Source organism: Orbicella franksi, chromosome 2 (genome assembly GCF_964199315.1).
Source record: "Orbicella franksi chromosome 2, jaOrbFran1.1, whole genome shotgun sequence".
Classification (NCBI taxonomy): domain Eukaryota; kingdom Metazoa; phylum Cnidaria; class Anthozoa; order Scleractinia; family Merulinidae; genus Orbicella; species Orbicella franksi.
Window position 1 is genome coordinate 9309406 of NC_138146.1, and position 21934 is coordinate 9331339.

The window sequence follows — 21934 nt, forward strand, 5'->3', positions numbered from 1 at the left end:
CCTACATCATTGAAGGGCTTCGGTCCAATTATAATTCATGACATATCCTTGATGTTTACCAATAACAGTCAGCCTGAATGCTGCAGTTTACGTTTTGAGTTCTATTTGAAACAAAAAAAAATGTTTTGGGGGATGATAATAATTGCTTCTTTTATTACATCTTCGAGAGCGTCTTGTCTCAATGGGTAACTTAAAAGTTTCTACCGTAAAAAGATATGAGGACTACAAAGTGAACTAGACTACTACGTATTATATTTGTTACGTAGGGAGATGTACAAGAAATCAATGGAGGAAGCATATAATTTATCTGTGGCGATCAACAACAATTTGAGGAATTATGACACAAAGTTGAGACCAAACGCTGGAGGTGAGTTCTGTGACCGTTATTAATCTCACTACTCTGTCTTTTGACATTTATTTGCTCGTTCGCTTTTATTGCTTTTAAAAAAACATGTCTTGGCAGACATAATGCCTGGCTAGCATGTTAGCCGGCTACTAGCAATGTCGTGCATTTATGGAAGAGGAGATTGTTTGCTGACGTCATTGTTTACATTTTTCCTCATTGACATAGGACTTTACGCAGAGAAGGCATCACGCTAGACACGAAATACAAACTACAAACATTTTTAAAAAGAGCTTGGAGAACTTAGTAATTGGTGAAATTTTTGGCTCTTTGGGTGTGATATTCGAGGAGAAATTGGCTGCAAAGTTCTGGGTGGCAAAAGCCCTTGTGAACTAATACATTCTTTGTAAAATGTTGAGTTTTTAAACCCGCGTCGCACAAAATGTTTTCGATACATTGGCCTTAAATTCCTTGGGATCGTTTTGATCGTTCTGTTCCCTTTCTAACGTTTTTGTAGCTCCATTAGAAACTGTATCGCCAATGCTAATGAGGCAAATATTGTAAAAAAAAAGTCTCCTTAAGACAAACCAAAGGTTAAGTTACATTTCCAACTTTTGCCTTGTTTAGGGTTATAAATCTGGTTATACAAACGGGGAGTAGGGATGGCGTGGTGCTCGCCTTCCACAGCGTGGCCGGGTTCTACTCCATCTTGATGATATAATTGTGTTGATTTTGTTCTTTGCTCTTGCCATGCTCCGACGGTTGGGTACTCCTAATAAAAGACCGGTATTTTCAAATTTCAAATTGATCCGGATAGAGATACCACATTAAGACCATCTAGGACTGATATAGCTTCCTCTCTGAATATTGTAAGTTTTTTTCGTATAACGGGATAATTATATTATTTGTTTTCCAGGCGAGCCAGTCATAGTGCAAGTTGAGTTTAAAGTTATTTCATTTGGTGAGATAAAAGAAGTTAATATGGTAAGATGCTTTTGACGGTTAGCAGTTGTGTACTCTTGAACATTTTTCAAAATCAGGTTTGAATTGTGAAGGTGAATTAATCAACATGACACGAGCGTGGGACAAAGAAAAATTCTGAGTCCCCGACAGGAATCGAATCCATGACCTCCCGAACACCGGGCTATCAGGTTTGAATTATTTAACAAATATATATTTAAAATGTCAGAGCACTTTGAAATGCTCCATTCTGAAATGACTATGCTAAACGTTATGCTGACTTTCAGGAGTACAGCATGGACATATTCTTCCGCCAGTGGTGGAGAGACCCGAGGATGAGGCATAACTATTCTACTCCATTCAACATAGCGTTTGACCCGACCAACCTTTTATGGACGCCAGATACTTATTTCTGGAATGTCAAGAATGCAAAGTATCATCACGTGACCAGGGAAAACATGCGGCTGAGAATCTCATCGGATGGAGAGATTTACTTCAGTACAAGGTAAACTCACTACCAACTCACACTGAAACGGCACCCTTTTCCGGATTCTCAGAAGACAGCTAATTTACCTTTAAGCCTGGTCTACACGAGCAATGTTTATGTGACAATTCTTATTTGCTCCTGTAAACGAGGAAAATTCGCCAATTGTTATGTGATGAATATATTTACTGAAAAGCTGGCCTGTTAGCTTTTATGTGGCAGGTGGCTCCCTGTTTGGCAAAATGACATCAGGAATGAAGGAAAGAAACAGCAATACCACGAAGTGAGATCAAAAGTCCAGCGTCAGGTACGTGAGATGAAGAACAATTGTTGGGAGCAGGAGGCACAAAAGATCCAATCCCTATCCGACAGCATCCACAGTGGTGCGGAGCACAGTGAGTAACCGAGGAAAGAACACCGCGAGAGACTCCGGTCAGAGAGAAAAGAGTGGCAACAGGATGGCGGCATAGCTTTAATCTCATCTGTCTACGAGACTTGGAGACTTGGCCTGCTCAGTCATCAACGAACTCATAAATTGAACACCATCAAGTAGACATTCTACTCGATATCGAGCGATTGCTTACTACTACTAAAAGTTGCCACATACGAAAACTGCCTCGTAGATGACTCGTCACATATAATGTGGCAAATATGTTCATAAGCGCCATATTTTTTTGGACCTAACCCATTTTCCGCTGTCCAAAGTCATTACTGGCGCATCTACACGATCAAATATATTTGTCACGTAAAAATTGTTTGATAACAGTTATCGTGTACAACAGGCTTTATAGCCGAACGTTCCCCTTGCCCGCCGACACAGCACAACACATGGTTGCTTTAGAAACTTTATGCATTGTTGCAATCTTAGATACGATGAATAGGCCACGTTCGATATATCAATATTCTAACATGGCTCCGAGGTTTTCGGGTCAAAATTGTAAATTTTTTAAGTTTCTTTTGTCTTTCAATTCCCAAAAGAGACTTGGATACAAAGAAGACAACACCAAATATAGAAGTTTGTCCTGAAAGCCTCGGAACCATGTTAGAATATTGATATATCGAACGCAGCCTATTGCGTCATCGTCTATTTGCTCTAACTAGAAGCTATCGGGCGAGACTTAACTATGAGACACTCCTCATTTCCTATGATTTATAACCAGGGAGTAATAATCAAGTAAAAATGGCGAAGTTTAGCTGTTTAAAGTTAGCGTTAGAGGGGTATGCTTTGAAACTCCCTTGCACCAGGTGGTCGTTTAGAAAATCCACCTCTAGGAAGCATAACCCATACACAAAAACAATTTGATGTAGCTAAAATAACAGAGATTCCACCTCTCCTTCGGCTTGTTACGCTTTAATTTTCTTGGTACCTTCTATCAGGATAACAATTGTGGCTCAATGTGACATGGACCTACGCCTGTATCCAATGGACACTCAACACTGTGCTTTGAGAATCGAGAGCTGTGAGTATTGATTTTGAAAATTTTAAGAGTTTTCGTTATGGCCACCTTTATTATACTTCACATACCAGTCCCGAGAGGAGCAAGTAGCTTAATTTGTTTTCCTAACACCCGAATAGGAAACAAGGGGTTTGTTTATGTAGAAAAAATAAAATAAGACAGTTGAGCCTTTCAGCTTTTGAGGAGCTGCTTAACAAAAGATCGACAGGGGATCTCTGCTATTAAGTTAAGTGTTTCACCAACTAGCCAGAAGTTACTTTCAGCGCACTAAAGTACTAAGTTTCTGCTATACATTCAGATGCTCACACAGTGGCTGACGTGGACTATAAATGGAAAGGCGGCAAAGGTGTTGAAATTGTTTCTTCAGAAATGGCACAGTTTGATCTTCTCCGAGTGGTCACTGAAAACGAAGCGTCGACTAACAGTAAAGGTTGGAATATTGACAATGTCTGTGTCAATTTTTGTTAGCGTTTGTCCTGATGTAGGCTCAGCTTTCCCGGTAATTTCATGATGATTCATAAGTTCATAAGCTTTGTATCTCGGGAAATGAAATTAACATAAGATTTAAAAGCTTTTGAACACTTCTGTGGACGAAGTGACAAAGTCCCGGAAGTGCCGCCAACCGGCATAATTCCGCAAAAGTTGATGAAAGCTTTTAAATATTATGTGAATTTCTTTTGCCGAGATATAAAGCTTAAAACATATAAATCATCAACATTTCTCTTTTACCTTTTTACAGTGATGCTTAGTTGTTTGTAAAATAACTTGAAGGTTGTGTAATTTTCGAGAGGCGTTTGTTGCTGAGGGAAACAGTTAAAGAATTATGCGATCTATTGTTACTAGAATCACAAATGATTATCCGAGCGGACGCTTGGTTTTCGTGTATAGGCACCAAAAGTTTAGGATCAGCTGCTGGCCTTTTATGCTAAAACAATTGAACTGCTCGCTGACGGTTTCGATCGGCTTCGGTAATTGACCCGAGGCTGGGCCGCAAGACAACCATCAGGTATCAGATATAACAGATATGGCGTACAATTTTCTAAGTACTTTTCTCGCTTTCAGGTGTTGACTATCTATCTCTCAAAAGAAATTTTCAAATATCGCAATACGTTCATTATATCCTTTTTAATAAACCTGTATAAGATGTATTTTGGATTCCGAATCATAAAGAAATTACTCCACCGTATGGTGTTAATCAGTATAGCCCATTCTTGATTCGTTCCAGCCTCATATTCTTCTACTTTATAAACTCAAGGCTAAGTAGAAGTAATGGAAGATGATAATTTAAAGTATTTTATCTTATGTCATTGCCTTTAAGGTTCATTTGCCAAACTGAAGGCGGTGTTTTCATTCAGACGTCGGCTCGACTACTACATTTCAGCGGTGTACGTACCGGAAGTGATCCTGGTGGTGTTGTCATGGTGTACGTTTTTCATCACTCCCAGTGCTGTCCCCGCAAGAATATCACTCAGTATAACAACCATTCTTACTACCATCCTGCTTTCCAGCAGCCTAAACTCCAATATTCCCAAGGTACGTAAGCAGTGCATGCCTCTTGATGCTTGATGGCCAAGTAACAGCAATTTGTTTCCTGTCTATAATAGTGCTTCTTTCTTTAATAGCTTGCTCTCTTGCTACCTCTCAATCAGAAAGCAGCTCAGTTAAGCACTGGCCAATAGTTAAATCCAAACTAATTATCTTGGTTGACTGAGAGCAGTTATTGGAGAATGTCGCTATAAATTACCACATCGTTACTGTTAATATTTTGTTTCTCAGTTAGCCTTTTGATGGATTGATGTCCATGTTCAGCACTCATATGAGGTCGTTTCCTATAAGTTTCACAATGCTGTTAAGGTAGCTATATTAGCAGTAGTAGGTCCGTTAGTGTGGACTTCTTTGGGTCAGGGACAAACTTGGCTTTTTCTTCCGGTTTTTTGTGTCGTGAATTCATAATTCACGTAAATAAATTGATTGTTGTTACTATTATATTCCTCCTTTTAGGTCAGCTATATGAAAGCTGTAGACTACTTTATGTTAACGTCATTTGGCTTCATCTTCGCTGCTCTGATTGAATACATTATCGTTCTTAATACTCCTAATGTACTCGTGGATAGTTTCTACTGCGGGAAGAAAAAGCAAAAGAATGAGCCCGTTCAAGCCCAGGTAAATAATACAAACCAGCCAATCACTGACTGGTTTTCAAGATTTACACTTCAATCCGATTACGTGGCCAGTAAAAAGTTGGTATTGCTGTATGTGGGTCAGCACATTTAATCTTGCCCTCGTGGTTATGATTTTTTTCGTCTTTGTTTGGTCACCGAGACGAACAACGTTCTAGTCATGTTGGTTTGTATTAGTAGATTTGACATTCAACATAATACCATGGAATTTTACTGGAAACTATATTTTCTTCGCTTTCTTGATATTTCTTTTGCAGGATGGCGCAGAGGAACTTATTCTGAAGATCAGCGCTACCCCAAGGAAATTAGATCTGACCAAGCCCAGCAAACCAGCCGAGAAGCAACCAAGCAATTCCAAGGACCACTGGGTTGACAAAAGCTCCCGTGTGCTCTTTCCAACTCTATACGCCCTCTTCCTTCTGGCCTACGTCGTGCATTACAAGAGCAAGGACTAATAGGCAGAAGTTTTGATCCCTTGTCGAAATAGTGGGCCCTTTCCATTTGACCAAAAGTTCCGGCGCGAATTTCCAGAAATTTCCAACATCTAGAATTTCCTGAAAAGAGGACAACCTTACGAGGTATACGCAAATCTTCGAAAATTTGTTACCGGAATCTCCTCATTTAACTTTCCCCCCGTAGTTTTCGGTTGAACGGCTCGCATTCCGGAAATTCAATTCGGATTTTCGAGATAGTTTACCAGGGAAATTTCCGTCCAATTTGCCCTCGTTTCAAAACTTCTGGAATTTTTAATTGAATGTAAAGCGCCCTCTGTTCACTGTCTTTTTTCTAATTATTTTTGCTGTCTATTTCGTCGACTGCATCGAAAATCATATTTAGCCAGGCAACTACGTTTTTTCCTGCTAACTTCATTGGAGTAAATGAATCTTCAGTGAAATGGTTAGTTAATTGAAATATTTCAAAATTTCCAAAATATGTATATTTGAATATTGGCAGGACGCGCCTTTGTTTTTGGTAGTTTATTGCAATCAGATGTGCATGGGCCAGCTGACATACAACAATAGACAATTTTCCTATTCTCGGTATTGAACTGGAACAAGCTTGCAAATGAGGCTAATGAGTGGAGTCTTTTTAAATGAATATGAAATACATCTCTTTAATGATAATACATCTCTTTTAATGATATTCCCCCATACTAGCCTCCATGCATTGCAAACTAGTTCCGATCCAATACCGAGAATACAAAAATGGTCTATTGACTCTGGATCAAAAATATGACAAAGTGAAAAGCTGCAGGTTTCGTAAATGTAGTTGTAAATTCAATGTAATTCTATGTATGTAATCATTATGTATTATTCACTATAATGCTATTGATGAAATTCAATCAATTTATAATTGGTTAATTAATCTAGATAATCGTGCGCTAACTGCTGCTGTGCAAATCCCCTTTACGTTATTATATGTGCACGACTATACAAGGGCTAATAATATCCTGGCTATTTGCAGGTGTCCATGATATCAATACTGAGACGAATGTTCTCAGTTTCCCTCTGCTTTTTTCTAAGTTTTATATCAGTTTGTGCAGAAGTGGAAACCGGGGACCTTTGTTAACTCATCCTGTCTATCGTGACGTAATTTCATTTCGAGAAGCTGATATAACAACAATCTTGACTGAGAATATAAGTGACAACAAAGTCGCTGAACGGCTGTGGTAGCAGTGACTAAGTTCCAGTTTCTTTGCATTGAGAAACGTGCGTGGAATTTGACCTTCGCAGTTATAAAGTAGCGGGGCATTTGATAAGAAAGCCGCGAGGATGGTGAGACTACTGGCAAAAGCTCATTAAACTGGCTATTATGTTTCATAGATATTGCACAGCGGTCTTGAATCTCTTTTAGATCCATAAGCTACAGCTGTAACCATAGCTACAACAATGTTTTGAGGTTAGGTGTATTAGTGAGTCGTTTATGATTGTTTTGAAGTTTGAACAGCCACAGACTCTCCCTAGACATTAAAAGATAACAGATAATGGTCATATAATCTGCAGAGTATAATTGAGAGAGATTTATTTCAGCAGTCCGACTCCAAAGGATATTGTACAGTATTTACAATACGTAACTTGCCGTTAAATGACCTCATCCTCGTAGTTATAAGCTTTAACTAAGTTTTGAGCAGAATGAAACTGACCTTTCGCAAAAGTGAAATAAATAGAGGATGTGAGGAAAGACAAAGAAACTATCGCCTTAGCGGCATTGTATACTCAGAATATATAATAATTATCCTGTAAACAGGGTAAATGAATATTATTATTAGGTCATTAACTTTGTACATATTTCCAAATCGCTACAAAAGTTTAGCTAAGTAGTTTAGGTCACAGAATTATACTCTTTAGAATTACAGCGCTCTTTCATTTTTGCCTGACAATATCCACTGTACCGGTTTGTTTTAGTTGATTTACATAATCTTTTAGCTTAACATTTATCATAAACTAGATACCGATACTAATTCGATATGACGAATCAACCTTATTCTATTGCGCACTTTATAAGGTGGCTTATCAGCTCAAGGCGAGGATTGTTTTACCATTTGCAATCCACGGTTCCAACCTGTTAAGCCATCGAATAATGAAAATATAATTCGTCTGTCGTCGTTCCCTGGTAATTAATAATGCTAATCTTAAAACTGAAATTTAATGAAAATGTATTTAATTTACTTGAGCCTTAAATCTGTCGGGATACTACGGTGCCAAAAGACGGTCGTACTGGCCTGGGACATTGTGAGATTTCGTTTCATCTTATATATTATCATACTGTAAAATGACCAGTAGGCCAAAGAGTAACAATAAAAAGTAAAAATGCATTCCTGTTGCTACTATCTGAATAAAGTCACATTAATCTTGACCTTAAGTTAAATTACTTTTCTTTTACTTAGTACAATTTGGCCCTCAAAACTTTTCAAACTGTTTTTGTTCCAGTTATTCTACTGGTTTTCATATAAGCGTGGTCAGTTTTCTTCTGTCAACTTATATTCAGTTCGAAACTAAATAGTGTTATTAATGTGTTTGTAGACAGAGGAATGCTACTGATAGCTTTGTTTTTTTTCTTAATTCTTAAGTCAGGCATTCATCGAAAAATTATGCGAAGCCTTTAATTCAGTTAGCTGCTACCTCTCTGGAGGTACAGTATTTTATTTACCCGTGTGAATATTTACTGTCATCTTCGGGGTAAGGTTTTTTAAAATGATTCTAAGACTATTTCAAATTTATCTTTGTTGATAATTGCCAATTAACAAACCAAAATCAGTAATTTCCATTCAAATTGTCTCGTCTTTCTTCAGATAAATTGTTTATTCCACCACATCTTTGTTTCCTTCGTTTTCTTCCCTAAGCACACCGTAATATATGGTGTAGGAAACAAGGAATGTGACGTACAAAGTAGGGAAGACAAATCTTGACAATCGGTCGATCCAGTGTGCCTTGGGTTTAACTCCTTCTTGAGGTGCTGTAGGAAGTTGTTGTTTGGGTTGAGGTTTCAGCTTAATATTTCCTTTGTTGTTCCTGATTCTACACACTCCTTCATCCATTACTTGCACGATAAGATCAACACTGCCTCTGCTATGGGCCTGAAAAGGGAAGAAATAAAAACATAGAAGTACTGTTTTAAGAAGGTTCTCATAGAGGATTCTGAAAATTATTAACCGTTACCAACATTGTCCAAACAGTGATCAACATTTAACGTATAAATGCATTGCCAGGCAGAGCCGTAAGGAGAATATAGGAAATCATCAGTTAGCTAGAGGGGAATGTCTTGATGTATCTAAAATGAGGATAAAGATATGTGAGCCAGTGACGAAAACAGACTTTTAAAGTTACTGATTTCATGGTTCATGCACTTACCTCGCATTCCATCGCGATTTCCTTTTTGCCATCCGCCTTTTTACCCCTTTTGAACCAGGAAGGCGCTGAGAATACTGGATTGGTGTTGAGCACGATGATAAACTCGATCAACGCGGCGAAAATGAAACCAAACGACGTCAGCAAGAAGTAGTCAACCGCCTTCATGTAACTGACCTTGGGCATGTCCCTGTTAACGTTCCCCTTGAGCAAAATTGATGTTAAGATGGTGGTTATGCTGAGGGCCACTCTGGCCGGGACAGCAGAAGGTGATATAAAGAAGCAGCACCAAGACAGGACAACCAGCACTATGGCGGGAACAAAGATGGAAGACACAAAGCTCTCTGTGCGTCTTCGAAAAGAAAACACCGCTGTGAGACTCGCAAAGGAACCTTTTGTGAAAAAGAGAAAAAAACTTTAGTGGAGAAACTTACTAAGGTAAGTCATCTCTAGAGTGCATCTGAGCTTTGCTGTATTAGAGACGATGTGTGTTTCTGATAGGCTAATCCACTAATGAGCACGCTTCAAAGGAAATATTGAATGTCAAGACTGAAGCCTCAATTGCAAATTAACAAAAAATATGAGCATACTTAAAAGTCTCCGCTATGTGTACGTGTAGTCATAACGGAGGATGACCATTTAATTTACCAACACAAAATTCAGGGAGCATGAACATGAACTATACTGCATTCTTATTGGTTGATCTTGGCTACCTTCATTTGTCCATCCAGTAGCTGTCTTGAACGTTCATCAATCGAAAATACGGTATAGACCATAATTCACGGCTGATTTTTAAGTTTCATCCGTTTACGAAATCAGAAAAAGACAATTTTAAGAATATTCAGCTACAAAGTATGCTCATGGACGGCACCATATAATGATTAGAAAAGGTGTTTTTTTATGCACGTATTCTATCAAACATTCTGTTGTACCATTAGTGTGTCACGGTTCCTCTCCTAGCCGGAAACTGCTTCTCTTTTATTATTAGATTTTCTATTCCGTTCTATTTGTCACCTTTACTGTTGGTCTGCGATTTGGTGCGGGTCTTAACTCCAGTCAGATCAAACTGAGCCATTTCAGCGGACACTATTTCTATGCCCTGATCATCTCCTCCCTTCCAGCGGTAATCTACATCTGCTGTCGTGTACGCATCTACCATCAAACAGAAACAAATGGTGTGAGTCTAAGGCTGTCTGATAGTTTTTCAAGACAAAACGTTGTATTTCTAGTTTAATATTCTTGTTATCAAAGCCATGCAAACTTTTTTAGTAATATTTTCTTGTTCTTGTTTTCTGACCAAACAAACAATTTACAAAAGGACACAGCTCCGTAACAGTTTGTTTGGTTTTATTTTGAAGTATAAGATATGCAAAATGATTTATATTCGTAACATATAAAAGGATATACCAGGAGCACCAGAGTAGGGAAGCATTTGTTCTTTAGAGGTATGATATTTTTAGAACGGATTAAGAGCTTATTAGTTGGCTTGATTGTTGTTGTTATGTTGTCTTACATCTGTTTATCAACGAAACTCTAATAAGATAATGCATAAAGAACTCGCTATTTTATGTGATAATGGTGCTCGTTATTTCACGGTTGTTGAGGTAAGGAAGATGTAGACATCCTATTTCTAAGCATGGCCATGTTAACAGTCAACATGCTCAGTTCCTCTGTGGCAAATACATACAGCTTTCTATAATAAGGGGACAATACTGTGTGTCCATTGGGTAGAGACGCAAATCCATATCACACTGGGCTGTTAAAGTAATTCTGAAAGATACAGAAAGGCCCGAGAATTGCTATTATTTAGCGTGCAATTAAAATGTCCGATAAAGCACAAATAACATAAATTGTGAACAAAGAGGTCACTGCCTTAGTTTGTTGTCAGTAGATTTCAACCCAGTTCTCTCGTATGTTTAATTGTTTATTTCTCCAGGTTGTTGTCGCAATTGTGACTGACGGTGGCCTAAAAGTCAGTCCCTGCCGGTTAGGTTTCGCGTGTCATTTAGTGCAATGTAAAATTCACACAATTCGTTCGCAGTGGCCAAACTTTGTTTCACCTTATAAAGTAAGTAAAGCCCTGTCACTGGGGCTTTGGAGTTTACGAAACAAGAAGGATCGCTGACTATGCTAAGATAATTGTGAAACTGATTTGCTGACATTTGTCTGTACTGATAGTAATGAAGTTTTTTTTTATCATTTTACCTTGTGCTGTAATAAACCTCTCCGTCAGGAGATATTTTCACTCTCATATTCTCCCTGGTCACGTGATGGTATTTGGCATCCTTCACATTCCAGAAGTATGTATCTGGAGTCCAGAACAGTTTAGTTGGATCGGCGGCCATGTTGAATGGTTTGCTGTAGTTGTTCTTAAACCTTGGATCGTGCCACCATTGCCGCATGAATATGTCCATCGAATATTCCTTTAACACAACGAGCGTTTACCTAAATTTCTAATCCAGACTCAAAAGTTGATTTTAATGTTACTGTATCACTACATTTTCAATTGAAATATGAAAAGACGGGAGTTTGAGAAACCAATCTTTGTCGCTGAGATGAAAAGACGACCAGTCATTTAGTAGATCTGTCGTGAGGATTAAGTTATTAAAAAGATGAATCTATTCAGTTTTCCTGAAGTCAGGACTTCCAAAATTGACCAGTGTTACGAAGGGATGCTGGAAAACGTAATGTTATGAAAACGCTTTTCGATCAGTGCACAATGAGAAGAAAACATGAGAATAGATATACTTTTTTATAATATGCAGGTGCTTATTTAAAATCAAACCTTGGAAGATTAAAAATAGGCTATTTTAATGGATAAATTTTAATAAAATAATTAATGTTTTAGCCGATCATTATTCCATACTCTGTTTATGGGACAGCAGAAAGCTCAAGTAATATGGAATATTCGACCAAGTTCCCTTAGACGTTCAGTGCTGTGATCTGCAATTTTGAATTGTACGCTTTGGAAGTGTGCACTTTATGATTCCAGTAAAATATGCTACTGAAACTGAGATAAACGTAGCTGTATGGTCTCTAATGGCGTACCATATTAGCCTCCTTGATTTCTCCAAAGGAGATGACTTTAAATTCTATTTTCACTATGACTGGCGGTCCACCTGCGTTTGGTCTGACTTTCCTGTCATAACCTGTTAGACTCCGGTTTATCGCCCGTGACAGGTTGTAAGCTTCAATCATGCTTTTTCTCATATCGTCAGGAGCACTGAAATTGTAATGGAGAATTATCAAGTCTTAATAAACAGATTATGTTAACGATATATTTTACAAATTGCTTTGATACTGGCAACGCTCTTGAATCACTTTTTCTTAAAGACTCCTCAGTTAATCCCAGGTTTCGAAGTTGCAGTGTTAAAAGAATTTTAGATCGAGGATTTGTGTTCGAAATAACGTACCTAAGTTACAGTTGTCGGCGATTGAATAAATCCAACGTTCTGACCTTGTAATTGGAGAGGGATAGATTGCGAAATTTTGGTTTCAGCGAAAGTTAAACAATTAAATTATCATATCTACCCACAATACGTTTCTAGTTTTTTTGCTGTTGCTCGATTTCTATCTAACTAACGAACAATTTTTTGTCCAGTGTCCAGTAAGTACATGTAGGTAACGATATCTCGCGAAGATTTGTGAAACATAACTCTCGTAAATTAGTGCACTCTGCGCAATGAAACAATGTGTAAAAACTAAAGTGAAATTAGTAGTTGAATATTTGAGATTTTCGAATTGAGTTTGCTGGCTCGTCCTAAGAACACTCCGCTCCTTCTTAATGACCACAAAGAAGGTAATGTGGCTTCACAAATTCGTTGACAGAACACACGAGAAAACAGGTTTCTTTAACTTTAACAATTCAATAACATTGTTGTAATTACGATATATTTTTTTAACTTACCCCTCAGTAAACCCACAGGCAATAAGACTAAGGAATGCCACTATAGCTGCTGCTATTGGAAGGTAAAACTTCATAATCCAGGTGATGTAACTACAAGTACAAGAGTGAATTAGGAAAGGAAAGCTTGCACAATATACTACTAGGTTTCATTTGCTAATGAAATCGCTTACGGACATTTAATGCCTGAATTGGTTTCGTATAATAGTATATCAAGTGAAAGAAACCTGTTGTCAGAATTTGTCATGTATTCTGAGCTCCCTTCCGAGACGAGGGAAGACTCTATTTTGTCAAGACTGCGGTATCCACGAAACTTTACTGTCGCAAAGTCACGCCAACGGCACTTTTGTACGTAAAGCAATTTCTTACAAATGCAGATACTTAAAATATTCTTTTTAGGGATAATTAATTGAATAATCAGTTGTAACTGTTATACTTACTTGATTGCGACGGAGGAATTGGTGAAGAATCAGAATGAAATAAAAATAAGTATCTTTTGCCACCTCCAGTTGCCACAATTTGAATATGTATTAACATAAACAATTTTTTTTTAGATTTAACCGTATAAACCACAATTGCAAATCCCGAATCTCCCGGAGATTAGTTTACAAATATCTGTATTTGTCTTGGCACAATCACCGGCTAAAAACCTGCAGTACTGTAGTGGTTTCTTTGAGGAATTCAAATAGGATCACATTATATTTTCATTAACACTTCTAAAGAGAAATTTTCTGCGCGTTCGTAAAGAACGCATGGGCTTTTATCTGTGTTTGGCGGATGGACTTGTAAACACAAGATTTTTTATGATTTTGTTATCTCTGCTTTGACCACCGCAATATTTGATGAGATGGGAAACACAGTAGTTATTTTAGATGCGGTTAAGCGGGATATCAGTTATCAGTAATTAGCCCAAGTGTTTGCTATATAAATGTTAATAACTCAACCTTTTCAACATATTTGTACCGCAAATAGAATCCATTTTGACAAAAAATAATCTTAAATCATTCCTCAACTCCATAGGAAAATATGTTAATAACCAATCTATAGTTTATCTCATCTGGTATTGAAATTATTTTGAGCTGTAGGAATGGAAATGGAAACCAAATTTCTATTCAGTAGAGTCTGCAACTACAACGCAACCTGTTACGGTTATCCGGAATTTTATGAAACGACTAGGTTATTATGTGATTAGCACAGATTTAAACTGTGGTGCAGACGTTCCTTGGAACAATTACGTTAAAAGAGTCTGATCCAAATATCTGAGCGATATTTCAAGACCTGTTTAAGACCAGCTTGCCAGATATCTAGAATAACACGCACGCTCTTTTCGATCGTTCACTTCTTCCATTTCTGTAACTGTTTTGATGATCATTAAAACCGATAACAACCCTTTTGCTCAGAGTGCTGCCTAATGGAACTTTAGATGACTTACATTGTGATCAAGATTCGAAATGTTTCAATTAAATCTAAAGTAAATTTTGTTCTGCGACAAACCTCCCGCAAGGCACACAACGCTTGGTTGAATTGTTTACCTTTATATATTTTGAAACCGTTTTAAGAACATTGAAGTTTTAACTCTGATTGACTGTATTTAATTAGATAGTGCTGTCTCTAAATCGCATTAAACTTACCTCGAAAAATATTTATACGATATGAATTACGGATATAAATTTAAAAGGGAGTGTTTTTCATTTATGCAAATCACGGTTACTTTCGAGTCCGTTCGGGTAAGAAAATCGATTGAAAACGAGACAAAACTCAAGCGCATTTTAAATCGACAAAGTTATCGCCAAAAATAATTTGTAACATTTTATTGGATATCGTGGAAGACTTGGTTACTAAAATATACATATGTCTATTTCATGAGATAAATATTTTTTCCATCCTCGATCCCCAACTGCGTTAAAAATTTCGTATAATTAAGTTTAAGATGTGAAGGCACGAATATTTTTGATCTGTTGTCAGTCAAAAACGTTATAGGTGTGACAAAGAAATGTCAGAGTACTGTATATCTCTAATATCTCAAATAGCTGCCTTCTTCATTTTCTCGCTGGTGCAAAAAAATAAGAAACGTGCAGATAAATTGCCAGGTAAAAACCATCTTTCTAGACGTCGACGGCTTTGGCATCAGCTTTGTTCATAGTACATGTTTTATGTGCCTCCTGTTTTCATGCTGTGGCAGAAACACACGGATGTTACGTTTCTGTGCCAAGCTAGTTTCATAAACATGAGGAATATTTCGGTTGCAGATGTTAAGTTAAAGAGATACTAAGCACGTCCCTAAATATTTCAAAATTGATTTGGTTTTCCATAACTGTCTAAGTTTCTCGTTCTTCTCTTATTTTGTAGCTTAAATTCACGACTAAGACTTGGAATAAATGCTTGATTTACGCCGCAGTTAATAATGCCGCCTCGTAGTCTCATTATCAAGGAAGATTCCCAAGGCAAATGACGCTCATTTACACCACAGATATCGCTTATTTCTAAGCAAAGAAAGCTTTGCCTAAAGTCTTAGTGATTGTATTGATCGCCGCTGAGAAGACAACACCATCAGCTTATCACAAATAGCGAAATTCCACATCATTCTATCAATTGAAATTCTATACCAGTTCGCTGGAAAACATTTCAAAAATAAATTTATTGACACATCTGTTTAAGGATCGGATTTTTGTCAGAAGGAAACGGATTTGATTTTAACGAAAATCTCAATGTCTCAGACGTTATGTACACAAGGAATATCAAAGCCTGGAAATATTTAACTAAGATCATTGATGCAAATAAGAATTATTCATCAAGCGTTTACCTCATTTGTAGGCTTCTTTAGATTTATGGCAACAAAGTGTTTGATTTCAGTCCAGTTTTGTCCTTGTCTGTGTTCCAGAATAGTTCCAATCCAGGCGGATGTGAATGAATAATTTCATTTTTATCCGAATTACAGCGTGCAAAATCTGTTTGTTGATATATCATATAGAACACTAATAACGAACTGGAAGCATCGATAGCACCTTCTCGGCAAAGTAATAAATTATTTATGTCAAAACAATCGCAGACTCCAGCGACATGCTACAAACAGCTTTATCAGCTGCTTTCTAATATAACAGATTTAAATGAAACAAGAATTGTTGCTTCCAACTTGAACAAGATGAGACTATATATCTTATTGAAGTGATTTGCGCAATATATATATTTTTTAAAAATGGGCGTAATGTATTAGAAAAACAATTATAATAATCACGAACACTTACTGGTTGTGTGAAATAAAGTATATGACAGTACAGTAAACCGATCTTTGCGTTGCACGGTTGTATGCTGCTAAAAAAAGCTGTTTTCATTTTGGATACTTGAAGCGTATCGTCAGTTTTGCAAAACTAAATGTAACTCTGGCGTGGAGAATTCGTTTTTACGATTTAACAGACTCAAGAGCACCCCAGGCTCAGGTCCAACAGCTTTCTCAGATTGCCGGTGCGAACGTTCTTACTATGTTACAACAAAAATGTCTTCGAATGGAAGTTACGAGCTCATATGAGTTTGGGTTCTCTCGCCTCAACATCTGAATAAAGACGAACATTTCTTCAACAGTAGTTCAAGAGGCATGTTAGGATGGGGTTTTTGTCTATGAGCGCGGCAACATCTCGAAAAGTAATATTTATGAGCGTAATTAGCTTGCTAGATCCCCCTCTAATCCTTCGCAGAGAACCAACAGCGAAAGAGCAATTTCATGTGTGAAGAATTTTTTGTTTTTCCATATTTCAATTTGCGGAGAGTAAAGATAAAATGCGATACAACATGAGCAAAATAACATCATCAACAACAACAACAACAAATCCTAAACGTCTTTAGAGTTGTCTGAATAACGAATTGGACCGACATTCTTGTAATTTGCCAAAACAATCGTGGAAGGTATACCAACCTTTGAGGCATTATTGGATGAAGTTCCCCTTGTCCTCAGAATACAGGTGCATCGATTATTCTGTAGTTAACAAAACCTCATTAAACCACAAAATGAATCTAAGAGGCCCCCTTTTGAAACTGAAAAATGATATTCTTTTAATTCGTCTTTTGGAGTAAAAGAGTAGTTTAAAACGATCGAAGCAGAGTAAATCAACTGATATTGGAGCAAATTGATTTGTATAATATTTTTCATCGTTGCGGTTTATGATGGATGGTTGCAAATGCACCAAAAAACCAATAAAGAAATAACGATGAATAATAGTAGCAGCACAATCACAAATGTCAATATCATCATCAGATAATATCATCGGATAATAAGCAATTAAGGTGTAGAGCCCTTTTTAGGGCATATTTGTATTTGACAGCGTAGTTACGACAAGTGATGGATACCAATGAAATCAAATTTTCATAGTTGACGGGAAGATAGTTTGTAAAGACTGAAAAAATACGCAGAAGTAATGGAGGACTCTTCTCACTAAGACATTTTTTGTCCAGTCCTATCCTTTTTTTTCTAGTAGCATGCCAAAGTCGAGAACGATATGTTGCTCGGAAACCTCTTCGTCTTGTTATGTGTCAGCATGCTCGTCACCTGTTACGATGGCTTTTAAATGAAGTTTTCTAATATCGTTTCTAATATCGTATATAGATTTTTTCGACACGTACTTTCTTTCGTGAACAGCAAACCGCCAATTTAACTTTGATTCGTTGTTATTATGAAACTAGTTCATGCACTGAAAGATAAAAGTCAAACTAGAAAAACATGCGAGGGAGGTTTCTGAAATCAAATCAAAAATTTTAAACTCGGCATCCTAGATAGATAATTTATCTCAAGAAAGCACTAGAAAATAAATTGTTACTTCAGTAATCGTTTGAATAATAAAATTTGTTCTAGATAAGAAAATATTATCTCATAGAAGAAAAAGCACTTTTCATAAAATGTCAATTTCGAGTCTATTTATAGAAAAAGTTGAATCTGAGCATCAAGATAACTTTGTGCATTTAATATCGAAGATCAAGCTGTAAAGTTCTTTTCTTAAGTAATGACCTCAAATTCTTGGTTTTAGTTCATTACCTGATCTGTGAATATCCAGTCACTCAATATTGATGATCTTGCATCGACCAACGCGAGCTAAGGAACATAAAGAATACAAGTTTAGTCAGAATAATAATTCTACGACCCCATGTTATGTGTTTTGGCGATACGAAACCTTTATTAATTTTACATCCTGGTCACGGTATTGAAAAGAGTTCTGATTTCGTAAAATTCAGTAACTAAAGAAGCATTTTATAAAATATTTTTACTTACGAAGGAAAGGCAGATTTTTAAAATGCCTGCGGAAATATTCCTGAGGATACAAATTTATAAACGTTTAATCAGGATCCCGTCTGTTTTCAAGGTATCTGATCAAGAATTTATCTGATAAGTGTGTGAGCGTAATTTGCCGATCAAGTTCAAGAATTTTATCTCCAAAGGTGTTTAATTTAATAACTCTTTTCACTGACTTTCTTACTGAAGAGAATTCCTTTAAAGTGCTGCGCAGGTAGAGCTAATCTGGGCCAATCAGTGTGATACGTTCAATTTTTGTTATATATCGACTGCAATGGCAGATTTCTTTGCCAAGAGAGGAAGCTGCTAGTTCTCCAATTATCCTCTTTTGTATTTGTTTTCGTTATAACAGAATGCCTTTAGATCCACAGCAAGATGCTTGCGTCCTTTGGCCGATTGAAAACCTCTAAATTTAGGTGTCTTGCTGTGCCTCAAATTAACGCTCAACACCTTATGCAATATTTAAGAGAACAGAACACATTCTAAGTTTTTGTGGATATAACGTTCAGACCAGCATAGCGTAAGTATGATTTGATACCTTATTTCTTTGCTGTAATTATTCGTAAGACAACCATCTAGCAATGAAACAAAATGAAATTAAGACCTCTAAGTGACGTTGACATTTCTGAATCGTCGGGGGTCTAACATCACACCCAATTTATCTCTATTCTTACATTTTATTCATTGCAAAAATTTCCAAGAATTTCTGTAGTGGCATAAAATTAACTTGAAGCACTCATATAGGGCAGAATAAAGAAGGAGTACCTATACATATCCAGGTCGTGAAAATTCCTGTTTTAATATTTTCTTCGCAAATTAGTGGCAGCGGCAAGTTGTTGCAAACAAAGAATTCACATCGATCGGTACTTTTTGAATTAATATACAAAAGACAGGTGGCCTGATCACAAAGGTTTTTGGTTTGAAACGTTCTGTTTTTAAACTTCAAGATCTAAGAACGGATAATTTAAGCAATAATAATGATTATCGATACAAAACATTCTCTTATAATCAATGTGATTTGTTGTGTTCTGTTGTCAGCGTGAGCGAGTGCTCTCAACCTTGGAGCAAGACAGTCTCTTTTTAATTCTTGTTTTTCTACCTGAACTATTATTAACGCTGTTGAGTCAAGAGAGAAAACTTAAACCAAAGGTATGTGTCTTCAGGTAAGGGACGCAACAATTTTGAAACTGATAGTCTTTGACTTTGGGTGTTTTTTTCTACATTCCTTTGGATCGTTTTGAACGTGACATACCGACAATTTAGCCGAGGCAACTGAGGCATTACCTATTTTTCTTTAAATAATGCTTCAGTAACTGCATTTTTAATTCAAGGAAGTCACACTGAGCTGCGACGCACAAAAGTATTTAAAAGCTCCTTAACAACTAGTACGTGATTCCATTTCTAATCTTACTAAGAGGCTATCTTCTCAACAAATTTTTGAAAATGTTTGCAGATATTTACACTGATCTGAAAATTATTAGAGGGGAAAAATATTATACCGTTTCTGTTAGGACTGCACAATAACAAGATCAAAACACCTTGTGTACATACTAATTAATAAATATGGTTCTTTGATGTTCGTAGTGGCACGAGTTTTGGCAAGACGAAATGAATTGCGTTTAGGGAATTGAAATTTGAATTTTCAAATGTTGCATATATTTGCCAGGAGACACTTGTGGAGATAATAAACTTTTATCTTGCCTTCCAGTCTTGAGAACAATCAACCGTTTTTTGATTAATGGAAAACGCTTAAAGTTTGAAGCACCACTCTCAAACTTTGTCCTTTGACACTGTGTATAAAGGTCTACCTAGGGTAAATCTTTAAGCAGTTAATAAAATCTCTGTTGATTTTTATTGTGTAAGGGGACAATGAAGTTTATTCAGTGGAACTATTCTATTCAGATGCCGCGTAATTCAATATCCATTCTAATAACATAAATTTTGAAATGACAGATGATAGAATTTTACGGCAAATACAGATACATAAAGAGCGAATTTCAGCCTTTGACCTTTCAAAGGTAGTCGATCGATTTTCTCCTCACTGAAAGGACTCAGAAGGAGAGAGGACTTCTAGTACCATGGGAACCTATGGAGTTTCGTTTTGAATGCAACGGTTTAAATTTGTGACAGAGGATTGCAATCCATCATTACAACCCACTAACATAGCAATAATTAAACTTGATTTAGGCGGCAGAAGGGTAACTAATTGAAAAATATACAATATTCGTATTAGCATGGTCGTTTCCACAAAACTAATTTTCCTGAAATACACGGAAGCAATGAACATCATCCACACCCACTCCTTACACGTTTTCCACCAAGCGAATGTTGAACGAGGCGTAACCGATTCACACTCTAAAAATATCTCTGGCGTTTCAACTTACCCGTGTATAGTGCAAATATTTGGCACAGTCTAATCAGGCGACAATTATAAAGGAAAAGCTACTTTATTTCTTGATAATACTAATAACTTACAAAGGCATTTGGGAAAGCCATATATCGAATGCATATGGGAACTGTCATGGGTCATGATAGTTTTCTTCAAATTGTTGACGATAAATTCCTAGTCAGAGGGAAATGCAAATCCCAAACATAGTTGTTGAATTTTACGCAGCCAGAAGAGGATAATTACAGAAAGGTATTACAACGCGTTTCAAATAGAATTTGTACTCTACACAAGTGTACGTGCACGTTATGAACAACACAAAAAATTTCCAGCAGAGTGCTCTTTATCAGGAAATATAGAGATTAGTATTTTTAAAAACATAACTGACGCAGCAATCACCAACGACGCTGTGGTTCTTGAGGGCCTGCGGTGTTTCAACTGCTTTCTACCACAAAAACGTTTGCTAAATTAATGAACACTCTTTAACATAGCTCAAATTACATTAAATTATCGCTTTTATTGAATACAAGACCCTTCTGATTTAGTGAGATTCATAAAAATTTACAAATGTAGCAAACGATGGAAAGTGAATGAAATACAAATATTCTTGGTGAGCGGAATTTGATTGGACTAGGAACACGGCACGATCAGTTGCAAGAAGAAATATGTAGTGATTTCCTCAACCAAATTCAGAACCAAACATATATATATATATTTTTTTTAATCTGTGATGAACATAAAATGAAGGCAAGAAGTTCGAAAATAAGACAAAAAGGCCTTTTCTATGAATTTCAAAGAATTGCAAAATCTGATAAACTCATACGTAGACAGTGAGGATTTTAATTAGCTGTAAAGTTGTAAAGATGGATTAAGAATTTTTGAATTTTCCTGAGATGTATTTACCATTACCCCTTTATTTTTCAAATAACTTCATTGTACCTTAGTTTTTTCTTTTAATAAAAAGAAATCGTCAAAGCAAACGTATTTTGCACGTTTTTCGACCGCGGACAGGCTATTGTTTTTCTGCGGCATATGTGGTCTCTTAATCACTCGTCTTCTTTAGCTATTGTATTTTATTTATCTTCGCGTTAGAA

The 21934-nt window shown here is 36.7% G+C and overlaps 2 protein-coding genes across 2 annotated transcripts; one reads left to right on the plus strand and one right to left on the minus strand.

Moving 5' to 3' along the window:
* Positions 1 to 270: 270 nt before the first annotated feature.
* Positions 271 to 6090, plus strand: LOC145468115 (gamma-aminobutyric acid receptor subunit beta-like). The gene is made up of 8 exons (XM_081451804.1): positions 271 to 367; positions 1260 to 1327; positions 1591 to 1808; positions 3165 to 3247; positions 3543 to 3674; positions 4563 to 4777; positions 5246 to 5407; positions 5682 to 6090. Exons 1-8 carry the CDS (start codon positions 271 to 273, stop codon positions 5877 to 5879), a joined length of 1173 nt encoding a protein of 390 aa, XP_081307930.1. The 3' UTR covers positions 5880 to 6090.
* Positions 6091 to 8556: 2466 nt separating this feature from the next.
* On the minus strand, positions 8557 to 13253 carry LOC145470429 (gamma-aminobutyric acid receptor subunit beta-2-like). Its single transcript, XM_081454236.1, has 7 exons — positions 13180 to 13253; positions 12321 to 12495; positions 11478 to 11695; positions 10960 to 11042; positions 10287 to 10424; positions 9276 to 9664; positions 8557 to 9001 (listed from the first exon to the last, which is right to left on the minus strand). Exons 1-7 carry the CDS (start codon positions 13251 to 13253, stop codon positions 8726 to 8728), a joined length of 1353 nt encoding a protein of 450 aa, XP_081310362.1. The 3' UTR covers positions 8557 to 8725.
* Positions 13254 to 21934: the final 8681 nt, after the last annotated feature.